Source organism: Neovison vison, chromosome 13 (genome assembly GCF_020171115.1).
Source record: "Neovison vison isolate M4711 chromosome 13, ASM_NN_V1, whole genome shotgun sequence".
In the NCBI taxonomy this organism is placed as follows: Eukaryota; Metazoa; Chordata; class Mammalia; order Carnivora; family Mustelidae; genus Neogale; species Neogale vison.
This window is the reverse complement of record NC_058103.1, coordinates 103873797-103900719: the sequence shown is the minus strand read 5'-3', so window position 1 is coordinate 103900719 and position 26923 is coordinate 103873797. Positions and strand designations below refer to the sequence as shown.

Sequence of the window (26923 nt, the reverse complement as noted above, 5' to 3'; positions counted from 1 at the left end):
TCTGGATAAGTGAAAGTTTATTTTTAGTAATTATTGGTACCTGTCAATAACTTAATATAAAGTAAATGCTAATTTGGTAAATAGTAAGTGGAGAATCTCCCTTTCCTTTAAGATTCTTTTGCTTATTTGCCATACATTTTATTTGAGTGAAAATAATTGTTCAGTTATTGTTTTCATCTAATTTTTGTGAAAGAACTCTTTCTTTTCCTATTTTAGTGTTTCAGATAAATGGTGTCCATCATTATTTTAGGTTCATGGCATTTCCATCCATCTTGGTTTGGTTTATTAAAACAAGTATTCAGTTTACCCAATTACTTTCTTTAGCTACAAACTCTTTTCCTATTGTTCCTATTTATAGTTTTGTTTCTCTTGTGGTTCCTTCCTCAAATTCCAATTTGAGTCAGTAGAAATTCTTTTTTTATTTCAGGATGTCCTGAATTACTCAGATACAGAAAATTTATTTCGTGTTTTTCCTGTGAGATGATTGTGTATTGATTGATTGTGTATTTAAATGATGATGTAAAGGTATTTTGGGGGAGCTTAATAATTTAAGATGTTTTTTAAATTTTTTTCTTTCTTTTGAAGAGTGAGTTGGATGTTCCTTTTAAAGTCAAAGCTGGCCAAATTGGTAAGTACTCTTTACTTGAGTTATTCTTAATCCTTTTAGTTTTTTATTTTTCTGATGTTATTTGATCTAAAACAAAAATGTGAGAGGTTTTGACTTATGTTGTTTAGAGTTTTTGGAGCTCTGGGCCTAATATACGTTATATGTAATACTTAAATACTTCAGAATTTCTGCCAAAAGGGTAGAAAATAACTCTTCAAATGGAAGGACTTTTAAACTGCAATGATACTTTTTAGGTTTTGGTTCTACTACACAAAATATATCTTGATTTTCAAAATTGATATCTAAGTTCTATATGCTTTTTCATTAAAAGTGGAAGTACTATAATTTGCCAAGTGCTAGTAAATAAAATTTAAGTGTAGCTTATTTCCCTCATGTTTTTTTTTTTTCCCCAATTTATTTATTTTCAGAAAAACAGTATTCATTATTTTTTCACCACACCCAGTGCTCCATGCAAGCTGTGCCCTCTATAATACCCACCACCTGGTACCCCAACCTCCCACCCCCCCGCCACTTCAAACCCCTCAGACTGTTTTTCAGAGTCCATAGTCTCTCATGGTTCACCTCCCCTTCCAATTTACCCAAATTCCCTACTACTCTCTAACGCCCCTTGTCTTCCATGCTATTGGTTATGCTCCACAAATGAGTGAAACCATATGATAATTGACTCTCTCTGCTTGACTGATTTCACTCAGCATAATCTCTTCCAGTCCCGTCCATGTTGCTACAAAAGTTGGATATTCGTCCTTTCTGATGGAGGCATAATACTCCATAGTGTATATGGACCACATCTTCCTTATCCATTCATCCGTTGAAGGGCATCTTGGTTCTTTCCATAGTTTGGCGACTGTGGCCATTGCTGCTATAAACATTGGGGTACAGATGGCCCTTCTTTTCACGACATCTGTATCTTTGGGGTAAATACCCAGGAGTGCAATTGCAGGGTTGTAGGGAAGCTCTATTTTTAATTTCTTGAGGAATTTCCACACTGTTCTCCAAAGAGGCAGCACCAACTTGCATTCCCACCAACAGTGGAAGAGGGTTCCCCTTTCTCCACATCCTCTCCAACACATGTTGTTTCCTGTTTTGTTAATTTTGGCCATTCTAACTGGTGTAAGGTGATATCTCAATGTGGTTTTAATTTGAATCTCCCTGAGGGCTAATGATGATGAGCATTTTTTCATGTGTCTGATAGCCATTTGTATTTCTTGATTGGAGAAGTGTCTGTTCATATCTTCTGCCCATTTTTTGATGTGTTTGTCTGTTTCGTGTGGGTTGAGTTTGAGGAGTTCATTATAGATCCTGGATATCAACCTTTTGTCTGTACTGTCATTTGCAAATATCTTCTCCCATTCCGTGGGTTGCCTCTTTGTTTTTTTGACTGTTTCCTTTGCTGTGCAGAAGCTTTTGATTTTGATGAAGTCCCAGAAGTTTATTTTCGCTTTTGTTTCCTTTGCCTTTGGAGACGTATCTTGAAAGAAGTTGCTGTGGCTGATATCAAAGAGATTACTGCCTATGTTCTCCTCTAAGATTCTGATAGATTCCTGTCTTACGTTGAGGTCTTTTATCCATTTTGAGTTGATCTTTGTGTACGGTGTAAGAGAATGGTCGAGTTTCATTCTTCTACACATAGCTGTCCAGTTTTCCCAGCACCATTTATTGAAGAGACTGTCTTTTTCCCACTGTATATTTTTTCCTGTTTTGTCGAAGATTAATTGACCATAGAGTTGAGGGTCCATATCAGGGCTCTCTACTCTGTTCCACTGGTCTATGTGTCTGTTTTTATGCCAGTACCATGCTGTCTTGGTGATCACAGCTTTGTAATAAAGCTTGAAATCAGGTAAGGTGATGCCGCCAGCTTTATTTTTGTTTTTCAACATTTCCTTAGCGATTCGGGGTCTCTTCTGATTCCATACAAATTTTAGGATTATTTGCTCCAGCTCTTTGAAGAATGCCGGTGGAATTTTGATCGGAATGGCATTAAAAGTATAGATTGCTCTAGGCAGTATAGACATTTTAACAATGTTTATTCTTCCGATCCAAGAGCATGGAATGGTCTTCCATCTTTTTGTGTCTTCTTCAATTTCTTTCATGAGTGTTCTATAGTTCCTCAAGTATAGATCCTTTACCTCTTTAGTTAGGTTTATTCCCAGGTATCTTATGGTTCTTGGTGCTATAGTAAATGGAATGGATTCTCTAATTTCCCTTTCTGTATTTTCATTGTTAGTGTATAAGAAAGCCACTGATTTCTGCACATTGACTTTGTATCCTGCCACGCTGCTGAATTGCTGTATGAGTTCTAGTAGTTTGGGGGTGGAGTCTTTTGGGTTTTCCATATAAAGAATCATGTCATCTGCGAAGAGAGAGAGTTTGACTTCTTCATTACCAATTTGGATACCTTTTATTTCTCTCTGTTGTCTGATTGCTGTTGCTAGGACTTCTAATACTATGTTGAACAAGAGTGGTGAAAGTGGGCATCCTTGTCTTGTTCCTGATCTCAACGGGAAGGCTGCAAGCTTTTTCCCATTGAGGATGATATTTGCTGTGGGTCTTTCATAGTATTTCCCTCATGTTTTGTTCAGTCATTTCACTTGATATACTATGCAGCAACGTGGTATAGAGGATATGTCTTGGTAAGTAGAAAGTGTTTGCAGCTAAGCTCTTACTACACTAAGATCATCCATAGCTAGCTTTCCTCTCTGTTGAAGAATTTTTTTAATAGAACACTAACCCATGAAGTCCTCTCAACTGTTCCATATTACCTGATTTTTACTTTTTAAAAATGTAGTTTACAGCCCTAGATAACTTGCTGTTACGTTAGAATTTGCACTTATGCCACCATCATTCCTTCTACTTCCATCATCCTGCTACTTCACCACATGGCTTTCCTTCCTCATTTGTTTTGTATTCAGGGGAGGAGGCTTTGTCTTTCACTGTTCTAGCATCTCAGCGACTACTTGAATACTTCTGTTTGAGTTTACTTTGTATCACCTTATACATGTTCCTTTTAATATAAAGTGATATTTTTATGTTTCTGTCTCTTGAAACAGGTGACAATCCCTTAGATTGAGAGCATCCCTAGGGCAGGCATTATTTTTTTTGCTTGTCTGTTATACCGAGCCGTGTGCTGGGTGAAGTGGTGATATTTAGCTGTGGTGATAACTAGAAGTACTGTGGTCCTGCATGCTTAATTGAAATCCTAGAGTAAAGTTAATGCCATTCATTTATCCTTTTTTCCTTAGAGATATTTATGCATACAATGTTATGTGTGAGACTACGTAGGTAGCTGTGGGAGAGGCAAGGATAAATATATGTTTGTCTTCAAAGAAGTTAGATCCAATTTTAGGACATAGTATTAAAATTGCATTTCTGGGGTACTGGGTGAGTTATATGTGACTAAAGAACTTTTACATTATTCATTATGTTATTAGAACTAGGTTTACATTTTAGAAGAGGTTGGCTGAAGTTTCAGAATTTGTTCTTTTGTCTTTTAAAGCATAAAAATTTAATGACTCCCTTCAGGGTTACTCACTGACCCTTTACGTATAAGGATAAAAGCATATTTTTAAAAATATTTGTCCCTTTTTTGGTTTATGGAGCATTTCTATTAGTTATTAAATTTTTCTGAGGTTAAAATATTACACCTAACCTGTAAAGTCAGTGTGGTGACGTAAGCTCAAGAATGTTCTGGTTTTCTAAGAGCTAGACATATTTGTGGGTGCTCCTTGGTTATCCTTTTACTTAAAGATTAAAAAATTTCCTATACTGTAAATGGAAGGCAGTGATATAACTACCTTAATTCCAGTGGAAGTCAGGATAATAAAGGATGGGAGGATAATGAATGAGGATAAATGGAGGGAAGAAAAGGTATAGGGAACAGACATCCCTTTTTTGGTGTGCTATAGTTAAAGGGGCATTTCTGATTTTTTCAGTCTCATGCTCACCATAAAGGTAATCAAATCAACTTTTTAAAAAAAGATTTTATTATGTTGGAGACAGAGGATGTGCATATGAGCAGCGGGAGGAGTGGAGGAAGGTGGGGGAGAGAGAATCTTGAGCAGACTCCATGCCCACCACCTTGCCTATCACAGAGCTTCATCTCAAGACCCTGAGATCATAACCTGAGCGGAAATAAGAATCAGATGCCCAACTGACTGAGCCACCCAGCCGTCTCTCAAATCAACTTTTTCAGAGTTTATGAGTTAGCTACATATGTAACAGTATCTGTTATAAACACAGGTGGTTCTTACTCTAAAGTCATTTGACTTAGAAATGGCCCAGATGTACACTGGCATTGCCTCTAGACTCCACCAACATGGTAACTATTTAGGAAACTCAACAGGTTTATAGACAGAAGGAAAAATAAATAAAAAAAAGATTTTATTTATTTGACAGAGAGAGCCATGAGAGAGGGAACACAGCAGAGGGAGTGGGAGAGGGAGAAGCTTGATGATGATGCCGGGCTTGATCCCTGCACCCTGGGATCATGACCCCAGCTGAAGACAGATGCTTAATGACAGAGCCATTCAGGCGCCCCAGAAAAAGTAAAATTTAAATGGAGAAATAATTTGAACCGTGGGAATAGATTCCCAGCTAAAACTGTTTACCAACATAAGGCATGCAGGTGAATCAAATTATGCTCCCTTACATGTGTTATTTTATTGCCTCTTCTGCTTATTTTGCTGTTAGACTGTTCTTTGAACTTCAGAAATCTTTATTTAAAGGTGCCAGTGATTCTGGTGGTATGAGTAGTTGGGTTACTCTGGCATCCACACTGATGACTTAGGTAGATTTATGTAATTTATTTAACTTCTCTGGGAGTGAGTTTTCTGTTTTCAAAATTGAAATAATAGCTGCCTCATTCTTCTTATATGTTGGACATATCAAATGAGATGATACCAGAAAGTTTAAAAAGTGTAAGCACAGTATGAATAGTTACTTCAAATAGTAATTAATATGGAAGAGATCTTTGCAAACTTCAGTGTTGGAGTTTTTTCATTTTTTTCCTGAGTGATATACCTACTGTGTGTGTGATGGGTTTTGTTATACTTTTTTCTCTAAATGCAAAGTGGGAAATGTGTATCTTCTGGAGTAGCCCAAAAAGGAATTTAAGGTTGAAATTATGTTTCTTTAGGTAAATTAACTTTGAAGATTCCTTGGAAGAACCTTTATGGAGAAGCAGTTATTGCGACCCTAGAGGGACTCTACCTGCTTGTTGTCCCTGGAGCAAGTATGTTGTTTTAGGTTATAACCAATCAGCAATAGCATAGTGAAATTAAATGGTTAAGTATTTTATTAAATGGTTGAGTATTTTATTATGTTTAATAAAATAGAAGGTACTTTAAATAAACTAATTGTATACATATATGCACATATATATTTTATATTTTACATTTATACATTTTACATATATATGCATATATATTGCCAGAATTATACATAAAATATTTTTATGTTATTGTTGGGAAGAATAATTCCAACTGAAAAAAAAAGAATAATTCCAACTGTTTGTTAAATTTATTATCTTCTCTCAATAATTATTTTGCAACTAAGCCTTCATTTTAAGTTTGAGATGCATTAAAAATTTGCTTTTGGAGAAGGAAGTGAAGTAAGTTTTTAAAAAAGTACTGATGTGTTAATCTAAAGATTTAAAGAATGGACTTTTTTTTCTTTATTTTGTTGCTTCTCATTTTGAGAGAACGCTCGTTCAAAAATGTGTGTGAAATAGGTAATTTTTTTCTATCATAAATTAAAGTATTTTAATTTTTAATGACTGTATATAAAGCAATAGTGTTTATTTAGGTAATATATTTTGTTCAACTGTTTGTTCAGTTATAAGAACAAGGTAATGTTAAGAAAAGTTTGGGTATTTTAGGGAAAAATTACTTGTTTTCCCAACCATAAAGCAAACTCAATTTTTATTTTTATATTTTGCTTTCCATGCTTTACTATATATATATTTGATTTGATGTAGCATTTATCACATTATGTATACAACATGGATCTGTTTTTTTTACTTAACGTACATATTTTTGGTATATGATGGGGTAATTTTGAAAGGCTGTATGGTATTTTATTGTGCGGTGCCTACTGTTTTGGGCTCCTACATTGAACATTATAAACACCTCATTCTTATAGGTATCTTTTTTGTTCTTTTTATTTCCTTAGGATACATGATCAGAAATGAGATTTCTAGATAAAAAGGAGATGTATTTTCTGATTGTTGGTAGTCTTAAATTCGGAAAGTCTTTTTATTAATCTGTATTTATAATCAGCTAGTACTGGATGTTACATGTTTTTTATAGTTACCCAAAATTTTACTCCTCAGACAAAAATAACTGGAAATTATGTTATATTTTCTGCCTTCCTTCTTTTTCTCCCTTTTACCTTTCTACTCATTCTTTCCCCCCTTACCCTTTTTCCTTTCTTCCTCTCCCCCTTTAATTTCTTTCTGTTTCTCCTTTCTGTTTTGATTAAAGTTTTGTAAATAAATAGGAATCATTTATTTATGTTTAAGCTTTTTGTAAAACTAATTTAAAGAATGCAGCTCTTTTGAATTACCAAAAGATGGCTTACAAGACTTATAAATACACACATAATCATAATGAGTTTGAACTTTTCCTCTTTATTTAATAATTGTATTTCCTAGTATGTGAATTTACTATATATTTTTAGGTATTAAATATGATGCTGAAAAAGAAGAAAAATCCTTGCAAGATATTAAGCAGAAAGAGCTATCCCGAATTGAAGAAGCCCTTCAAAAAGCAGCGGAGAAAGGTACAATATGTTTGTTTCACACATGATCTTTTCCAAAAGACCGAGAAGTGATACAATATGTTTGTTTTAGATAAGCTTACATATATTTAGGTTTTAGATATATTTAATGCACTGTAGAGAGGATGCTTTATTAAGCCTCCATAAGATGTAGTTCCAAAGAAAGAATATTTTTTCAAAATCATATCTCAAAATTTTGACTGTAAGTATGTTAATGACTTACACTTAGGAATCATTGCCATGTGATTGTTTGATCTCACTGCCAGTTTTATTTTCCCACCTTCCTCAACCAGTCGTTTTTATCATGCTGTGTTTAAGAGACTTTTCTGTGAGATCTTGCAGATGTGTTTGTTTCTGCCAAATGTTAATAGGTTCCTCCTCTACATTTTTAGGTATATCCATGGGAGATAATGAGGTTCAGCATATCAATATAGTGAAATAAATGTTTAGAGGAAATGGTGCTGTAATTCTATTTCTAGCTGTATCTCTTTATATTGTATAAGATATTTTTAGAAACCTGGTTCTTCAGATTTCAACATTTTAACATCTTACCTTAAGGTTTAGTTTTTTTATTTTTATCTAAAAATAAATCTGATGATGATTTGGATTTGGTTTATGGAGCAAGAATAGGATAAGATGAAAAAGCAGTCTATAGAGTGATAAGTTGAAAGCCTTTTCCAAACCTCCAGTATTTCTCTTTCAATCAGATCACACCCCAGTTCCTGATTGTATTCAGCATCGTTATCAGATATACTAAGAAATGATACTCAGATATACTAAGATTTTGTTTCCTGGCTTAAGCTGCTGACACTTAATTGAATCAATAAGAAATCTCTCTTAAAAATACTTGCTCATTTAAATTCTTTATCAATTATTCTGATTCTTTTTGCCTCAAGTGCTTTTTCATATACAGAATTATTGATTCTTTTATAAAAAATTACTAAAATACTTAAAATATAGAGGAGGCTGTCTTAATGAAAGAAATTTTTAAAAACTTAAAAATGTTTTTCTCTTCTCTTTTTAATACTTGAGCATATTTTGTCTTCTGAAGTTTAAGAATTTATATTATTATGAAAACAGTATTCTTTTTTCTATTACTTTTATGTGATAAATAAAGCAAGATGAAAATTGATTTGTCTCATGACAATTCAGTGTGATTATTTACTTTTATTCACTCTTGGTTAATTAGTATATGTGGAAATAGTACCATAAAATGAAGAGAAAGACTTGGAGAGCACTAGAATTTCACTTCTTTCTTGATACAGGTCAGATTAAGTTTATTTTTTAACACACTATATTTAATGATACATATTCATTAGTAGGCATATTGACATATATTTAGATAAATTGGTATATATAATAAAGTGTATCATAATATATATATAATATAGCATTATTATACACATATAATTTATTATGTATATACAAAATTAAGCTATATTTTCCCTTTTCAGAAACAAACCTCCAATTCCTTTCTTTTTTATTTTTGGATAGAAATAACTGTGATTGTTTAAAAAATATTTTCGTGTTTCCAGTGAACTGCAAGAAAAAGCATGTATAGTCTCTCCTGTTCTAGTAGTGGACAGCTTAATAGGCAAATGATAATGTGCTGTATGTTCTGTATTGAGTACCTATGAAATTTTGACTCCTGGGTCTTTAATGCTTAGGGGATTCATATGTTTAGCCGTGGCAGAGAGGCTATTAAGGATGACTTGATATGTAGGGTCTGAACGTCTGTGGCACCATGTGTAAGTAGGTCTATTAGGCTTATATAGTATATAATAATAGCTTCTTGGATGATAAAATTTAGGTTTTGGTGGGATAGAACTTAAATTCAGAAAGTATACTCAGTTTTAACATTACTCTCTTAGATTTTTTCGGAAAAATGTTTTGAGTATTAAAGAGAATTCTGGGTGCCTGGCTGGCTCAAGGTAGAACATGTGACTCTTGATCTTGGAGTTATGGATTCAAGCCCCAGGTTGTGTGTAGAGATTACTTAAAAACAGTATTTTAAAAAAATTAAAGAGATGAATTGGGGAATATGGGATAATTGGGATATATGTTGCTATTGGGTTTTTTAATTGCAATACGTTTAATTATCTTGACTGAGTATAATTTTTTTTCTAGTTTCTGTGAATATCGGTCACATTTTCATGTATTATTATTCATGAAAATAATAAAAGACACCCTGGTCTTTAGATGCTTTGCATTCCACCATTATTAATAATTATTACTTAATACCATACTTTATTTTGAGGCTTATTATTTTTCTACTTATTTCTTGGTTTTAAAAGCACAAAGGTACCATCGCACATGTATAGAGACTCAGAGAGGTAAGGAAAATGATTCAACCCCAAGCAGCAGATGATAAAATTGGAAACAAAGTCCTCATGCTAATCTGCTTTAAAAAAGCATTTTTACTTGATATGTTTCATTTGGTAAAATACAGTGCTGCCCACAATCGTGGGAAAAAATAAAACTGAGATATAAATGAATTCATTTTTAAACATTTGGCCCAACAGTAAAAATAAACTTCTTGATGTTTCTCTCCTTTTATCTTACTGTAGTGAGTTTATTTTCCTGGAAGGGGTATTATAAATTAAAGGGAAAGATGAAATTCCTAGTAAGGCCAAAGTTTCCCAAATCCTGTATATTCTGTATTTACAATTGTTAATTTTATCTAAGTGATATGTACACACACTTTAAAATCAAATAGTTTTGCCAAAGAGACTTCTGATGAAAAATGTCAGTCTCCTATTCCACTATTCTTTACCCACTCTTCTTTACCCTTTAGACACATTCCTTAAAGGGAGCCATGATTTTAGATATACTAATGTTTGTCATTATCTAATCTATAAATGTAAGGTATTCTCTCAGCTTTTCTGTTATGGCAGTCAGGAAGTTTACTTCTCTTACCAGCTCCTTTCAATCTAAATTCCCCTCCCTCTCCTCATAATATGGTCATATCATAATTTTTGGGTATTGTCATAATTTGGGGTATTGTCAAAATTTAATTACTATGACAGTGTAATTCACTGTGTAGGTCAAATGTACTATGGTTATATTTTCTTTCTTATACAACCTTTTGTTTTTCTTGAATTTGTAAATACTTTTTCATTTGCTTTGTTTTCTGTGTAAATTTATCTTTAATTCTTTACACTTGCTACGTGAAATCTGTTACATGACTATCAGTGTTACTTTCTAATTGCCCCATCCACCTATTGGTCTCCTTCTTGGACCCATTTTTCTCTTGGAGATCTTGCTTTGAAATGGTTTTTTCAGTCCTGCTGCATGCACAGTTGTCATCCTAGAATTGGTCTTCATCTGTTCTCTGTGTTTAATTCACTGTTTTCTGGGTCCTTTGAGTTTTGTTCATTAGTTTGTTACTTTGCTTTGCTTAAGTGTATCTAGTAGCTTTTAAGAAAGGATATATTGGATATAATTGTTAAAATCCTTTCAAGTCTGAAAGTCTTTTTTTTTTTTTTTTTTTTTTTTTTACTTAAGCACTTGTTTTATTTGGCTGGGGATAGAATGCTAGGTTTAAAATTAGAATTGAAGGCAATATGGTTTAGTTACCAGGTACTTTTGAGAACTCTGATGCTAATCTGCTCAACACATTGTTGGAAACAGAAAAATCAGAAAATCTGTGAATCCTGCTGTCAAAAACCTTACATTTTAGTTGCAAAATTAAGAAATGTGCATAATCAATCATAAACAGGAAAATATGTTGAGTCTCATCAAAGAGGTACAGACAAGATTGGTAAGGGAGTTCAGAACAAACATACTACATTAAGCCAAAGAGATCAGGGCAGACACTGTGAAGATAAATATTTCAGCTATATCTAAAAGGTGAGTTTGCAGAAAAGGAGAGAGCGTTTTTTAGGTAGAGGAGACAATAAAGAGAGGAAAGAATAGAACATGTATGGGGAACAGCTCAGAATTTGGGAGTCAGATGGAATGTAATTAGTTGTAAGTTGGAAAGCTCGCTTTAGGTCAATTTTAAGAGATTTGAATGCCATGATGGTGACAGTGGTGATGGTTATAACAATGATAGTAGCTAATACTTATTGAGCATTTACTAATTGCCACTCTTCAAAATGCTTTAGATGTATTGACTCATTTAATAGTCATAATTCTATAAGGCTATTATTGTTCCCATTTTACAGTTGAGAAGGCTGCAAGTTACATAACTTGTCCTAAGTCACACAGCTAGAAAATGTTAGAGCTCTAATTCGAACCTACTCTGGCTCTATGTAGATCCTATATTTTTAGTTGTGTCATGGTAGACTTTCCATCTGTAATCAGTGAGAGAGTCAGTAGTAAGATTTTCTTTTTCTTTCTTTAAAAACCTAGGGGGTGGTGTCATCAGCTGTGTTTTAGGAAGGTTAAACTTACCTTCGTTTCTGGACTATATGTGAGGAGGGAAATGGAGGACAGTGCTATGTAGCCATCACTAATAAGAATGGATAGAAAGGATTCAAACAGTGTATCTAAAGGGAAAAAATCAGACTAAAACTAACTCTGAAGTTAGAATAACTATCACAGCAATATTTCATTCTGCAAATGGGCAAAACAGAGCGAAAAGGGAACCAAAATAGCAGACTTTTGCACTATTTGAAAATTTCAACAAATTCATTGAGACATTGGCCATAATTGGTATTTGTTTGCCTTGCTTAATTTGAAATTCTTAATTGTTATAATTTCAATTATTAGGAAATTTTGTTGTAATATAATAAAGTTTGTATGTTGAACTACTGGAAGTGGTTTCACTGTGAATATTTCCTTAGAAATAGATTGTTTTGTTGTCACCACATTTTTCCTGTCTGTTACATGATTTCTAATTCTTTGAATTAAGTTTAGACATGTTTTACATGTGAAATTAAGGTGTCTCTTAAATGCTTTGCATTCTGGTTATTGCTGCCATGCGGATGCAGGCGCACATTCAGGGGAGTTCATATATGGCTTGGAAAGCTTTGTTTACAAGGACATCAAGCCTGGTGGGTATGCATGGTTCATTATATCTAGCTATATAAAAAATTATATTCTTATCCATTCTTGAGCTTTTAATGGAGCCCATTTGATAATATACCTTTTTTTTAAGAGAAAATATGGAAATGTAATTCATGTTTTTCTCCTTTACCATCATTTCTGTTTCCCAGTGTTCTGTAGCCATTTGTTCATTCACTAAATATTTAATGTTGTCTTGTGGAAAGCCCTGTGCTGGATGCTGAATGTTCATGGGGTGAAGCAAGTATGATCTACTGCCCTTGTGGAGCTTACAATTTGATCTATAGATAACTTTCAAATCCAGGCTGCCTTTCTGACTTTGGTTCTAGAGTGTGGTAGATTCTCAATTATATTTAATCCCTCTCTGTAGCAGTGGTTTTCACACTTGTAAAAAGCAATAAAATGGAACCATTTTTAGTGAGTGAGACTTTATTTAGAGTCTTGATAAGAAGTGCTCCTCTGGGGTTCTTCAATCCTTCCTGATTTGCTTATCTCTATAGGAACTCCAGAGGGACATGTTGACTATTGTCTTACAGTAGCATAGTGAAATTTGAGGCTTCTCAAAAGGCAGATTTGAGGGCTGAGTGCTTTAAGATTTATAATAGGATTTTTAATATCATAGGGAATTTAATACATATAAGTACATTAAAAATAATTCTGATATATAAAATAATTTGATATATTTTCTATAACTTTATAGAACTTCATATTAACTTAGTCATACTTAAAAATTTGTTTTAAGTGGCGAGTGAGGTCTGTGCTAGAAATGTAAACAATAACATTATGTTGGAATTACTTCTTCAGCTGGAAGCTTCTTTAATATTTTGGTCCTTTTGACCAATGGAAGAAGAATTTGCATGGAAAATTTCATAGCATTGAGTGAAACTACCCTGAAAGGCATTTCTCTTTTAATAAAATCTGCCCCTTTAGCAAGTGTAACTTACCATGTTAATTTGTCTCACAATTACTTTATCTAATATAAAAGTCTGGAAATACTCATGGCTTACTGTTCAATTTTGTTATAATTAGACCAACTTCCTGCAGTGTGCCAGGGCAGTGTTTTCTGATTCTCCTAGGAGTAATCTGCCTCTAGGGTACAAATGAATTCCAGTGGCCCATTCAAGTCATAACAAAAATCACTGGGTAACATTGGTGATAAAAACAAACAACTCCCCCCCCCAAATCCCCAAAACAGACAGTGGTCACTATAAAGGAAAACCCAATTGATTCAGAGTTTCTTTTTTAAAAACATTGCATTAACCTGAATAAAAAACTAGGCCTAGAATAGTGGCAATTCTGAAATGAGAATAGTTAATTTTGTGATGATATTTTGATTCATTTGGCTAGGACTTAATATAGACTCATGATCATTTCATCTTTTTACTTTCTAAGCGTATGTTTTTTCCTTATTTTATGTCATTTAAAAAAATTATCCCAGAGCATGTTTCTCAAAAAGTCAAAACTATTTTCATAATACTAAAATAATTTGTGATTTTTCACTCTGCCACCACTGGTGCTGATGGTGCAGAAGCAACGTTAGCTAAAATTGTGGCTGTCTTAGCATGAATCAGGGCAGTGGCACCAAACTTCCCTAGCAGCCAGCCATTGCATTGTTCACAACTGTATAGTCACAGTAAAAAATAAGATGAAACAAAAGAAAAAGAGCACTAGTTTCACTTAAGAATATTCTTGGTGGGGGCATCTGGGTGGCTCAGCGGGTTAAGCCTCTGGCTTTGGCTCAGGTCATGATCCCAGGGTCTTGGGATCAAGCCTCGCATCGGGCTCTCTGCTCAGCGGGGAGCCTGCTTCCCCCAACCCCCCGCCTGCCTCTCTGCCTACTTGTGATCTATCAAATAAGTAAATAAAATCTTAAAAAAAAATAATGTTCTTGGTGGACTAGGAAAAATTTAATTTTAATAAACTTAAGCTCTTGAGTATATGTCTTTAATATTTTGTGTGACAAAGAAGGAAATAAGTATTAAGCACTTAATAAGGATAATTGTCTCAAGGAAAAATACCTGTGCATTGTTTGAATTGTCAGCTGAACAAGTTGCTTTTTTCCTGGAAAACCACTTGACATGGAAGAGTGATTGACAGACTATTATTCAGATTTGGGTGTTTAGTATATACTTCAACAAAACAACTTCAAGAAAAAACAGCTGATTGCCAATGATTAGATTTTTTAGCTTTGAGCAAAAATTGGAATTTTGGAAAACTTTATTTGCCACCTGGAGCTTGGCAGCTTCCTAGTACTTAAAGACTTTGCTGATGATATCGGTGGTGATGCTAACAAATGTGATTTTTGATATTAAATAATGAAATCAGTCAATATTGAGATGATCTGCATAATTCAATGAAGCAATATTTTCATATTACCAATGTATAATAAAAAATCAGATACGTGTCAAAGTCCATTTAAAGTGTAAGGCAGACGAGTTGATTTTAATTCATGTGAAAAAATTATTGATAGAGTTTCAGATTCCAAAATGCAACTAACCTTTAAGAAATTACCATGTGTTGGGGCGCCTGGGTGGCTCAGTGGGTTAAGCCGCTGCCTTCGGCTCAGGTCATGATCTCAGGGTCCTGGGATCGAGTCCCACATCGGGTTCTCTGCTCAGTGGGGAGCCTGCTTCCTCCTCTCTCTGTCTGCCTCTCTGCCTACTTGTGATCTCTCTCTCTGTCAAAATAAAATAAAATAAAATCTTAAAAAAAAAAAAAGAAATTACCATGTGTTGAGTTTGGGTGTAGTATCCATAATTACATGAAAAGATCATGAGGGTGTTCCTCCTGTTTTATTACATATCTGTGATTAGGTCATATTTTCTTCATGTGCTTAAATGTAAACAACATTTCAACAGCCCAAAGGCAGAAGGAGATAGGTGAATCTTGCTGTCTTCTGCCAAGCCAAATATTAAAGAGATTTGTAAGAATGTAAAACAATGCTAATATTTTTACCACAAAGTTTTGTTTGGAAATGTGGTTATATTCATAAATATATGTTATTAGTGCTATCACTTTTTAATTTTATTTTTTACATAATGTTTTAAAATTATGAATTAATAAATAGTTTTAAAATTTCTCCATTTTGATTTCCAATATGGTAGTTATCAATAATTGTAACCCACACTAATAAAAAACTTTTTAGGGTTCTCAAATTAAGTGTGTTAAAGGTACCATGAGACCAAAATATTTGAGGACTAATTTAGAGAGTGATACAAAAGTCATAAATTTAGTATTCATCAGATTAAATAAAACTTTCTCTAAAGAACCTTGTGTCAGTAGATTTTGAAACTACTTGGAGAGTTTTAAACATGGTACATCTAACAGTGAGATCAAAGATGGAACCAGGGGCTAAAACAGTTGTGAAGCCAGGAACATAATAGAAGGTCAGGTAAGAAGAGTGAGTTATGGTAGAATCTAAACCCAGGCAGCTGGACCTGTTTCTGAAAGCTGTTCTAGCCAAGTGGGATGGTTTTTAGGGCTATTCTGGCTTTCTTGTTTCTTTTCAAGTGATATTTCTTTGAAAACTCAAGTCTTTCTCTAAATGTTTAATTTATGCATGAAAAAGACTTAGGGACCATCATTATGGCAAGAAATACTGGTAGTAGCAAAATCCAGATTCTTTATGTATTTATTAAATATTTTCTACTTGAAACTCAGGGTTTTATTCTTGAAATCAGGGATTTGGTTCTTAGTTTTATAGTGGCAGGACAATTTACTTTAAAATATCAAGGGAGAACAATTTAGAATTTCAAGCCAAATTTCATTGATATTCTGTCAAATACTATGTATGTAACATGAACTGAACTTATATATTTTATTATAATCAGATGTGGATTCTTTGATTTGAACAGATGCATATCATGTACTTTGTGCCCATGTACTGGATCATTCTTGTCCTAATGAAGCCTCCTGCCTGGTGACAAGACAGTTGTACATACATTTCTGTTTTGGTATAATCACTGCTTAGTGGAAGTCTATATAAAAGAGGTAGATGGCCCTGGAGATGCTTGATGTAGTTGAAGAAAGCTTCAGACAGGCCCTAGTGGACCTGAGATTTGGGGGGCCTCCTAGGAGTTTGCCTGGTGAAGAACTTCAAGGAAAGCAGCTGAAGTTCAGAGAATGATCTATATATATAGAGAGGCGCCTTAGCCATTAGAAAGTTAGACTGTTATGCTGAAAATAAATAAATAAATAAATAAAAAGAAAGTTAGGCTTGTTTTGGAAATTATGGATAGTGTTTCTGAAGTGTCTGGTGCAAGGATGAGTAGGAGATACAGAATGATACAGGGAGTTAGGGTTTAGGTCATGAAAGGACCTTTGTGTCATGCAAACACTTTTTCATTTTATCTGCCAGGCTGCAGAGAGACTTTAAAAGAGTTTTGAGCAGGGCATTAACAGGCTGTGAAGGGTACTTTATTTTATTTTTTATTTTTAAAGATTTTATTTATTTATTTGACAGAGATCACAAGTAGGCTGAGAGACAGGCAGAGAGAGAGGAGGAAGCAGGTTCCCTGTTGAGCAGAGTCTGATGAGGGGCTCGATCCCAGGACCCTGGGATCATGACCTGAGCTGAAAGCAGAGGCTATAACCCACTGAGTCACCCAGGTGCCCCAGTGAATGGTATTCTAGATGGTATCAGTCTGGTGGCGCCATAGAAGAATGTTTAATAGGAGGCAGAAGGGAGACTGGAGACAGGGCAGACCATACAGAGACCACCTTGAATGCAGACTAGAGATGATGTCTAGTAGGAAGTGAAATGTAAAGGTTTGTAACTTGGATAAGTGGGTACTGGTTAATGCCATGAATGTGAGGCAGTGCCAAGTAAAAGAGGATGAGGTTTTAAAGAAATTAATTATTAAGCCAATTTCAAAGTACAGTTCAGTGTACATTTTTTGTCCCTTTGGTGTTCTTTGTATCCTTGACTCATTAAAGGATTTTGCTTGTGAGGTGTGTCATCCAGAGGAAGTCATCTGTCAGCAATATACCCATTCATTTCATTTGTGTTCCTGTGTCCCTACCATATACTTAAGAAAACCTCCCCTGAAAGTTTTATATTCTGTCATTATTACATTTCCAATATTTTGATAACATTGAAATTAAAATTAAACTTTGTATTGTGAAAAGTCATAAATATTATAAAGGGCTATATATATGGATATTTTGCCTAATTTTTGTATTACTGTACTTGCCAAGTTATTTGCTAAATTAAAGGAGGTTATTCTAAAGAAGGTTTGTGAATTTCTGTTTGTATTGAAATAGCAGGTCCGTTTAGAATAAAGTAAAGTGAATTGTACCAAAATTTGCTGTCAGGAAGATTCTCTTGTTTTCTTTTCTGTCCTCTAGTCTGCTAACTTGAATTTTATCCTTTTCTCACTAAAATGCTTCCACTGAGAAGGACGTAAACGTAAAAAGCACAAAAAACATTTTAAGAAACGTTTTAAAGGTCTTGATCGCTCGAAAGGTAGGTAAAAGTAGTTTTTATGTCATGTGTTATTTATACACATCGCCACTTGATTTCTGTCTTCAAAGGTAAAATGAATGTTAGATACAATGTAACTTCAAAAATAAGTTTTAAGTTGGAAATTGCATATTAAAATCTAAAATAAATCTAAAATAAAACAAGGACGCCAGAATAGGCTGTCCTTTCTATTGAGTAGTGCCTTAGCTATCCTTTGGTCATTTGATTATGAAGTATGCGAGAATTTCAACTTTTGACCTTGTATTTTTCTATTTTTTATAGATAAACCAAAAGAAGCCAAAAAGGATACATTTTTGGAAAAGTTGGCAACCCAAGTAATTAAAAATGTACAAGTAAAAATCACAGATATTCACATTAAATATGAAGATGATGTAAGTAATTACAGTTTATTTAAAGTTAGTAATTAAATGTGTATTTTATGATAGTTATTGATTTATCTAGATATGGGTTGCCTGTACTGGATTTTAAATCCAAGGTTGTTCTGTTTGTTTGTTTGTTTGTTTGTTTTTTCTGATGAATACACTGCTGTATCTTCTTTCCCGTGTTACACCTTTTTCGCTAGGCATTTGTATGTACAAATATAAAACCACCATATGCTTCTTTCTAAAGGTAATATGACAGATTTTCAAGTTGTCCTCTATTTTTTATTTTGAATTTTAATGCTGTAAGACATATACTGTTACAACTTTAAGGAACTATATTGACAAAAAAATTAGTTCCAAGTGGTGATGGAAACTGTCAGTTACTATGGTAGTTGGTAGAGAGGAGGCTAAACCCCCAGTCAGTAGACTGCTGGTCCCATTCTCTTTATATTCCTTCAAATTGAATTGAACCTGCACAACTTACATACATGTGCAAAACTGTATTTAGAAACCACACTTCACTTATAACCAGAGTTTAATGTCAGTTGATTAAAAAACTGCTGATTAATTTTAGTTAATCTAAATATACATTGTTTCATTTTGAAGTTTGAAAAATATGTAAAATAAGCTTGAATTTTTTAATTTACCTAAGATGATGGAAATATTATTCCATCTCTTCTAAAATTTGGATTTAATTAAAGCTGTACTGACATATATAGAATTTATTTTCTTTTCCTGATAAATTCATTATAGAACTTAAATTTCAATAAGACACATTTGTAGTTCTGCAAGATAAACTATCTCTATCTTATATTGACTTTACCTTTTGATTTTATGTAGTCATTAAACTGAATTTTGTCAACAAGTAAATGTCAAAAAACCCAACTCATCAATGCCCTTATTTAAACAAGCTTAGCAAAATAAATAAACTCAACACATCATGGAAGTAAAAAAATTATTCTTAAAACTTATGGCTTATTGATGAATGAGAACCTCAGTTTGAACTCAAACTAAGTTTTTTTTACTGAGCAAGTACAATTAGAAAGGTATCTCATGTCTCTCTCATTAATAAAAAAAAATACAGAGAGGCATAAGAATGGCCAAGTACATCAATTATGTTTAAGTTGTATCATTGATAAAGTATATTAAAATAATCTAAAAAAATTAAAAAGTGCAGAGGGATCTTTCTTGTATCACTCCTTTTTCAATGTGGTCACCTTAATTATTGTATGTAGAGTAATGAAAACTAGAGTTTAGGAAGTGGGGAGTGGTGAAACTAATAATTCATCATAAAGACACTCACTGGATGATAGTAGTAGTTTGTGGGTAGTGCCTTAGCAAGTGAGGTTGGGTGTTCGTAAATATCCTTCTGAAACTGGTGCACATTATTTTGAGCTAATTGTCTGTAGGTATAAAAAGATGAGTTTGGGAATAAAGGAGGATATTAAAAACTGAGCTTACAATGTCCTTTGTGCTTCTCAGTTATTCCAGAGCATGCATTTTTGCTACATTGCGAAGGATCTGTGCTCTGGAGTCTATGTGACTATACCCAGGATGCTTTAGAACATAATGTTTTTTTCCCTTTCTCCTGAGTTTCCCTGGTTTCTGTAATGGCCCCAAAATACTCTATAAGACTTGAACATCCTTATGATGTGTAAAACAATGACATTATACACAGTGTGGTACAGTATAACCGTGGTGTGTCAGTATAACTTATGAATTGAAGATCAGGAATAGAACAAAAGTTTCATAGGTTAAGAGTCTGAGGAAATTAAATATTAAGAATCTTGAGCATTTCCTAACAAAGCATTTTGAAAAGTTAAGGGTATTAAAGACTTAAAGAGACAGTTCGCATTTCTAAGTGTGAAAATCGTGAATGTTTGAAAAGTAATTTAGTTGCTGTGTTATTCTGTGACATCTTGTTCCATTTATCTTTGAAGAACATCTTTAATGATAGACATAAATAAAACTGTTTCTTTTCCACTATTTAGACAAGAACCTAGTTAGTGAGCAGAGTTTAATTCATAATAAGAGTTCGACTGGGAAAGTGCCATGTCAATGTCCTGCCTGCAAAATATGGATAATCTTAGCCTTGTTATTCTCTTTTCTCCCCCCCACCCCCAACAAATCCATTTGGGTTGTGTGACTTACTTGTAAACTAATTGCCCTATGTTGCCCATTGTACAGAGTGGAACATGGATTCATTCTCCCCATCAGTGGATTTTAATGACACCTTTTCTTTTTTGCTAGGTCACTGATCCACAGCAGCCTCTGTCATTTGGTATCACACTGGGAGAACTTAGTCTGTTGGTAATGTTGGCCTTATTTACAATTTTTGTGTAACTTGTTAAATATTCCCAAGTCACAGGGTGAATTGCCTAAAATCAACTATGAATACAAATAGCTATTTTATTTTTATGTATAATTTTTTCACAGTTTTTCTAGAAGTTCAGAATTTATTGTGATGCTGTTATTACATTCTCTAATTATTTTTATTTGTCTTTGAACTTAAAGAAATATCAAAATACCAATATCAAACGTTTTTAAAGAATTAAAAGCTGTGGGAAAACAAGTGGGGAAATAGGGAAAAGTAAATTTTTATAGATCATGTTATCATTCTTGGTATAGGCAGGTAGACTTTCCAAATAGCTTGTAAATGTATATTTGTACCTCTGTGTGTGTGTGTGTGTGTGTGAGTGTGTGTTTGAGTATTATTTTGAGATGTATATAAGGTCATTTATTTTGGTTATATATTTTATTTTACATGTTAAAATTAAAAAATTCATATTTCATTTTATTATACAGTTTGGTTTTTCTCCTAAAGATCTTTAAGGGTAGATAGTATGTATATTCATTCAGGTTGGACATTTTCCCCTCTATTTTCTGTGGACAACTAAGTGGTAGGAAAAATGTTTTAAAGTTAAGGACAGTGAACAGTAAATCTTGCTGGGTACATGTTTGTCTTAATGGTAGTTATATGGAGAGCGCCTTAGTGTAGGGAAAGAAGAGGAAGAGAAATGAGAGAGAAGTGGAGTACCAGAGAAACAGAAAAAGGACATGATTACATAAAGGCCTTCAGAATGATATTTCCAAACAGATAAATAGAGATGTCCATCAAATTGAAGACCAAAGCACAAACAAACAAACAAACAAACCCTGGAGAAACAAAGTTAAGGGAGTCAAGGAAGCTAGTGTTTGTTTATTTTTTTAAGATTTCTTTCTTTATTTATTTGACAGAGAAAGAGATCACAAGTAGGCAGAGCCTCAAGCAGAGAGAGAGGGGGAAGCAAGCTCCCTGCTAAGCAGAGAGCCAGATGCAGGGCTCCATCCCAGGACCCTGAGATCATGACCTGAGCAGAAGGCAGAGGCTTAACCCATTGAGCCACTCAGATGCCCCAAAGCTAGTGTTTATTATACTGTTTATCCTCTGCTTCTTTCCAAAATGATTTTTAAGTGGTTTTTGATTAAAAAGAAAAAGAAATATACAATAATAGGGACTAGAGATAATTGCTTCAGAAAAACCAGACTAACAGTATTAGTCATAAATGAGCGCAATATTTTATGTTGAGCTTCTTGCCAACAAAATAAAAAATTAAAAAATAGTTATGTACCTCTCATTGACTGAGAGGCATCCTAGTGTATAAGAATGATATGTAATTTCCTTAGTGTGTATTGTTGTTTGAGTCTCTGTATCTTTTCTCAGACTCTTCATACTGTTTTCTTCGCCTGTATTACTTTCTTCCCTTTGTCTCCCCGGTGATTCTGTTCAGGTTTTAATTCTTATGTTAGATATTACCTTGTCTTTCTTATTCCTTTTTTACTTTCCTCTTAGAATTTATCATTCTTTCTTTTATGCTCCCCATTATATTTTATTATAGCACCTGTCACATATTATTGTACTGGTTACCATGGTGATCTTCTGTCTAACCTTCATTCATTCACTCATAAAATAGTACCTTTATTTTAGAATTTTTGCAATGATTAAATGAGATAATTTGTGTAAAGTATTTGGTACATGTGTGACTCGGTTATTTCCTGCTTCAACTACTACATTGACTATAATAACAATAGTAACCCCAAACTTATCTCTTTCTGTATTCTTATCATTCCTTTTTTTCATCTTTCCAATTACAATCTAACTCATGTAGGGTAATCTTCCCACCTCTGATCTGGATCCTATCTTCCCCATGTCCTGGGAGTCTTTTTTCCTCCCTTTCTCTCTGCCTCATTTCCTCCCTTCCTTCTTTCTTTCCATCAATTTCCTTCTCTTTTCTAAATCTTCAACTCCCTTCCCTCCCACTTTTCTCTTCTACCACTCCTTACTGTAAGCTAAATTTAAACACATTCAGGTCTGCCTTTTACAACCAAACTAAAAAGGTCCTCCTGAACCTTCTCCCACTCCACCTAGGCCTCATCTAACTGCTACCTTCTCTTTCTCTTCTTTCCAACTCAACTTTTTGAGAGAATTCTCTACCTTTACTATCTTTGTTTCCCCACCCCTGCTGGTTCCTTGCCCATTGACTCTGCTACTCCTCTGAAATTTTTCTTTACAAGTTCATTAGTAACACCCTGGCTGCTCAAAAAACTAATTTTAGTTTATCTCATTTGACATTGTTGATCATGCCGACTTTCTAGAAACATGATCATGCTGTTATTTCCATATTCTTGTGGCTTTCTTTGCAATAATTATTTATTTGATTTTTTAAAAGAATGTGGAGCTTCACCATTTTATAGGCTTGCTCTCACTCTCTCTCTCTCTCTTTTTTTTTTAATTCATAGGCAATTACTTCCACACAGATACAAAGTAGCTCAGCAGTTATTTTCTGAATGAATGAACTCAGTTAAATTAGAACGTCCTTGCATTCCCACCAACAATGTAAGAGGGTTCCATTTCTCCACATCCTCTCCAACACATGTTGTTTCCTGTTTTGTTAATTTTGGCCATTCTAACTGGTGTAAGGTGAATCTCAATGTGTTTTAATTTGAATCTCCCTGAGGGCTAATGATGATGAGCATTTTTTCATGTGTCTGATAGCCATTTGTATGTCTTGATTGGAGAAGTGTCTGTTTATATCTTCTGCCCATTTTTTGATGTGTTTGCCTGTTTCATGTGTGTTGAGTTTGAGGAGTTCATTATAGATCCCGGATATCAACCTTTTGTCCGTACTGTCATTTGCAAATATCTTCTCCCATTCCATGGGTTGCCTCTTTGTTTTTTTGACTGTTTCCTTTGCTGTGCAGAAGCTTTTGATTTTGATGAAGTCCCAAAAGTTTATTTTCGCTTTTGTTTCCTTTGCCTTTGGAGACGTATCTTGAAAGAAGTTGCTGTGGCTGATATCAAAGAGATTACTGCCTATGTTCTCCTCTAGGATTCTGATGGATTCCTGTCTCACGTTGAGGTCTTTTATCCATTTTGAGTTGATCTTTGTGTACGGTGTAAGAGAATGGTCGAGTTTCATTCTTCTACATATAGCATGCAAGTTGGTGCAGCCTCTTTGGAGAACAGTGTGGAGATTCCTCAAGAAATTAAAAATAGAGCTTCCCTATGACCCTGCAATTGCACTCCTGGGTATTTACCCCAAAGACACAGATGTCGTGAAAAGAAGGGCCATCTGTACCCCAATGTTTATAGCAGCAATGGCCACAGTCGCCAAACTATGGAAAGAACCAAGATGCCCTTCAACGGATGAATGGATAAGGAAGATGTGGTCCATATACACTATGGAGTATTATGCCTCCATCAGAAAGGATGAATACCCAACTTTTGTAGCAACATGGACAGGACTGGAAGAGATTATGCTGGGTGAAATAAGTCAAGCAGAGAGAGTCAATTATCATATGGTATCACTTATTTGTGGAGCATAACAAATAGCATGGAGGACAAGGGGCGTTAGAGAGGAGAAGGGAATTTGGGTAAATTGGAAGGGGAGGTGAACCATGAGAGACTATGGACTCTGAAAAACAATCTGAGGGGTTTGAAGTGGCAGGGGGGTGGGAGGTTGGGGTACCAGGTGGTGGGTATTATAGAGGGCATGGATTGCATGGAGCACTGGGTGTGGTGAAAAAAATAATGAATACTGTTTTTCTGAAAATAAATAAATTGAAGAAAAAAAAATTAGAACCTCCTCTTTATCCATTCTTCTGTTGAAGGACATCTTGGCTCTTTCCACAGTTGGGTGATTGTGGACATTGCTGCTCTGAACACTGGGGTACATATTGCCCTTCTTTTCACTACATCTGTATCTTTGGGGTAAATACCCAGTTTTAGGCATTTGCCAGGCTGTAGGGTAGCTCTATTTTTAATTTTTTGAGGAATCTCCACACTGTTTTCTAAAGTGGCTGCACCAACTTGCATTCCCACCAACAGTGTAAGAGGGTTCCCCTTTCTTCACATCTTTTCTTTTGTTTCTTGCCTTATTAATTTTTGCTGTTCTAACTGGTATAGTGTGGTATTTCAGTGTGGTTTTGATTTGAATTTCCCTGATGGCTAATGATGATGAACATTTTTTCATGTGTCTGTTAGCCATTTGTATGTCTTCTGGTGTAGTGTCTGTTCATGTCTTCTGCCCATTTTTTTTTTTTTTTGACTTGATTATCTGGTTTTTGGTGTTGACTTTGAGAAATTTCTTATAGATCTTGGATATCAGTCCTTTGTCTTTAGTGTCTTTTGCAAATGAATATTTTATCCCCATTCCATGGGTTGCCTCTTTTTGTTGACTATTTCCTTTGTTGTGCAGAAGCTTTTTATCTTGATGAAGACCCAAAAGTTCATTTTCACTTTTTTTCCCCTCGCCTTTGGAGACGTGTCTTGAAAGAAGTTGCCGATGTTGAAGAGATTACTGCCTATGTTCTCTTCTAGGACTTTGATGGATTCCTATCTCACAATGAGGTTTTTCATCCATTTTGAGTTTATCTTTGTGTATGGTGTAAGAGAATGGTCAGGGTTCATTCTTCTACATATAGTTGTCCAATTTTCCCAGCACCATTTATTGAACAGACTGTATTTTTTCCACTGGATATTTTTTCCTGCTCTGTTGAAGATTATTTGACCATAATGATGAGGGTCCATATCTGGGTTTTCTACTCTGTTCCATTGGTCTGTGTGTCTGTTTTTGTGCCAGTACCATGCTGTCTTGATGATCACAGCTTTGTAATAAAGCTTGAAATCGGGCAGCAGGATGCCCCCCAGCTTTGTTTTTCTTTTTCAACATTTCCTTGGCAATTTGAGGTCTTCTCTGGTTCCATACAAATGTTAGGATTGTTTGTTCGAGCACTTTGAAAAATGTGGATGGTATTTTGATTGGAATGGCATTGTAAGTATAGATTGCTCTGGGCAGCATAGACATTTTAACAATGTTTATTTTTCTGATCTATAAGCATGGAATGTTTTTCCATCTTTTGTATCTTCTTCAGTTTTTTTCATAAGTGTTCTGTAGTGTAGTTCCTCAAGTATAGATCCTTCACCTCTTTGGTTAGGTTTATTCTAAGGTATCTTATGGTCCATATATACAATGGAATATTACTTAGCCTTCAGAAAGGACGAATACCCAACTTTTGCATCAACATGGATACGACTGGAGGAGATTATGCTGAGTGAAATAAGTCAAGTAGAGAAAGTCCATTATCATATGGTTTCACTTGTGGAACATAAGGAATAACATGGAGGACATAAGGAGAAGGAAAGGAAAAGTGAAGGTGGGGAATCGGAGGGGGAGATGAACTATGAGAAACTGTGGACTCCGAGAAAAAGACTGAGGGTTTTGGGGTTAGGGGTTTGGGAAATGAGTGAGCCTGGTGGTTGGTATTAAGGAGAGCCTGTTTTGCATGGAGCACTGGGTGTTATACGTAGACAATGAATCTTGGAACACTACATCAAAAACTAATGATATACTATATGGTGACTAACATAATACAATAAAAAAAAGAAATAAATTAGAACCTCCTCAATTCTATTTTCACTGTTCCTTTGATTTTGTCATATAGACAGGGAAGGAAACAGCTCACAGTTTAGCTCATGGTTAACTAGGTGTCATTTTTTTTATCTAAGTTATTTTGTTATAGTTTATAAACATTAGAGTACTGTTTTATGATATATATACTTTGTTTCACAGTTACTTTTTTCTTTTAGACTGCAAATGAACACTGGACTCCATGCATATTAAATGAAGCAGAAAAAATTATATACAAGGTATTAGACTGGATTAAGAATTTCTTGTTATTTTTCTAGGTACAAACAATGTGCAACTGGAGTATAAGTTAAAATTGTAAGGTCTAGTTTGAGCTCTGCTACTTACTTTGTGACCGTCTGTAATCACTTACCTTTTCTGATGTTTAGGTTCTTCACCTAGCAAAAAAAAATCAGATAAAATTAATATTTCCCAAGTTGTATTTTATGGAGCATTAGGTAATTGAGATATTAGATTTGTAGAAAAAATATTCCCTGGTCAAGATTACTTACCAAAGTACTAAACTGTACATAATTAAACTATAATCACAGGACTTCACAATACTTTAAATATGCTAATAAACATTGTGAATTTTTCAAGAGGGTTGTCTAGTATGTTGCTTTCCCACTTTGCTGTTCTAGAATCCCCTCCCCTCGCCCCTCTTTCTAAACAGTCATTCATATCTACTGGAGGAATCATGTCTTTCTTATTCAGCAAAACATGTACA

The 26923-nt window shown here is 34.3% G+C and overlaps 1 protein-coding gene across 3 annotated transcripts in view; it reads left to right on the top strand.

Moving 5' to 3' along the window:
* Positions 1-26923, top strand: part of VPS13C (vacuolar protein sorting 13 homolog C) — a 203572-nt gene that overhangs the window by 16783 nt on the left and 159866 nt on the right. For 2 of the 3 annotated variants that reach the window (XR_006381579.1, XM_044229942.1), the window contains exons 3-10: positions 586-628; positions 5760-5855; positions 7301-7402; positions 12334-12396; positions 17805-17870; positions 18150-18259; positions 20501-20560; positions 26379-26438. Coding sequence is in view for 2 of the 3 variants with exons in the window: in XM_044229942.1 (XP_044085877.1) it covers positions 586-628; positions 5760-5855; positions 7301-7402; positions 12334-12396; positions 17805-17870; positions 18150-18259; positions 20501-20560; positions 26379-26438 (600 nt within the window). In the remaining variant the exon portion in view is untranslated. The remainder of the gene's footprint in view (positions 1-585; positions 629-5759; positions 5856-7300; positions 7403-12333; positions 12397-17804; positions 17871-18149; positions 18260-20500; positions 20561-26378; positions 26439-26923) is intronic. The other variant, XM_044229943.1, reaches the window with a different exon arrangement.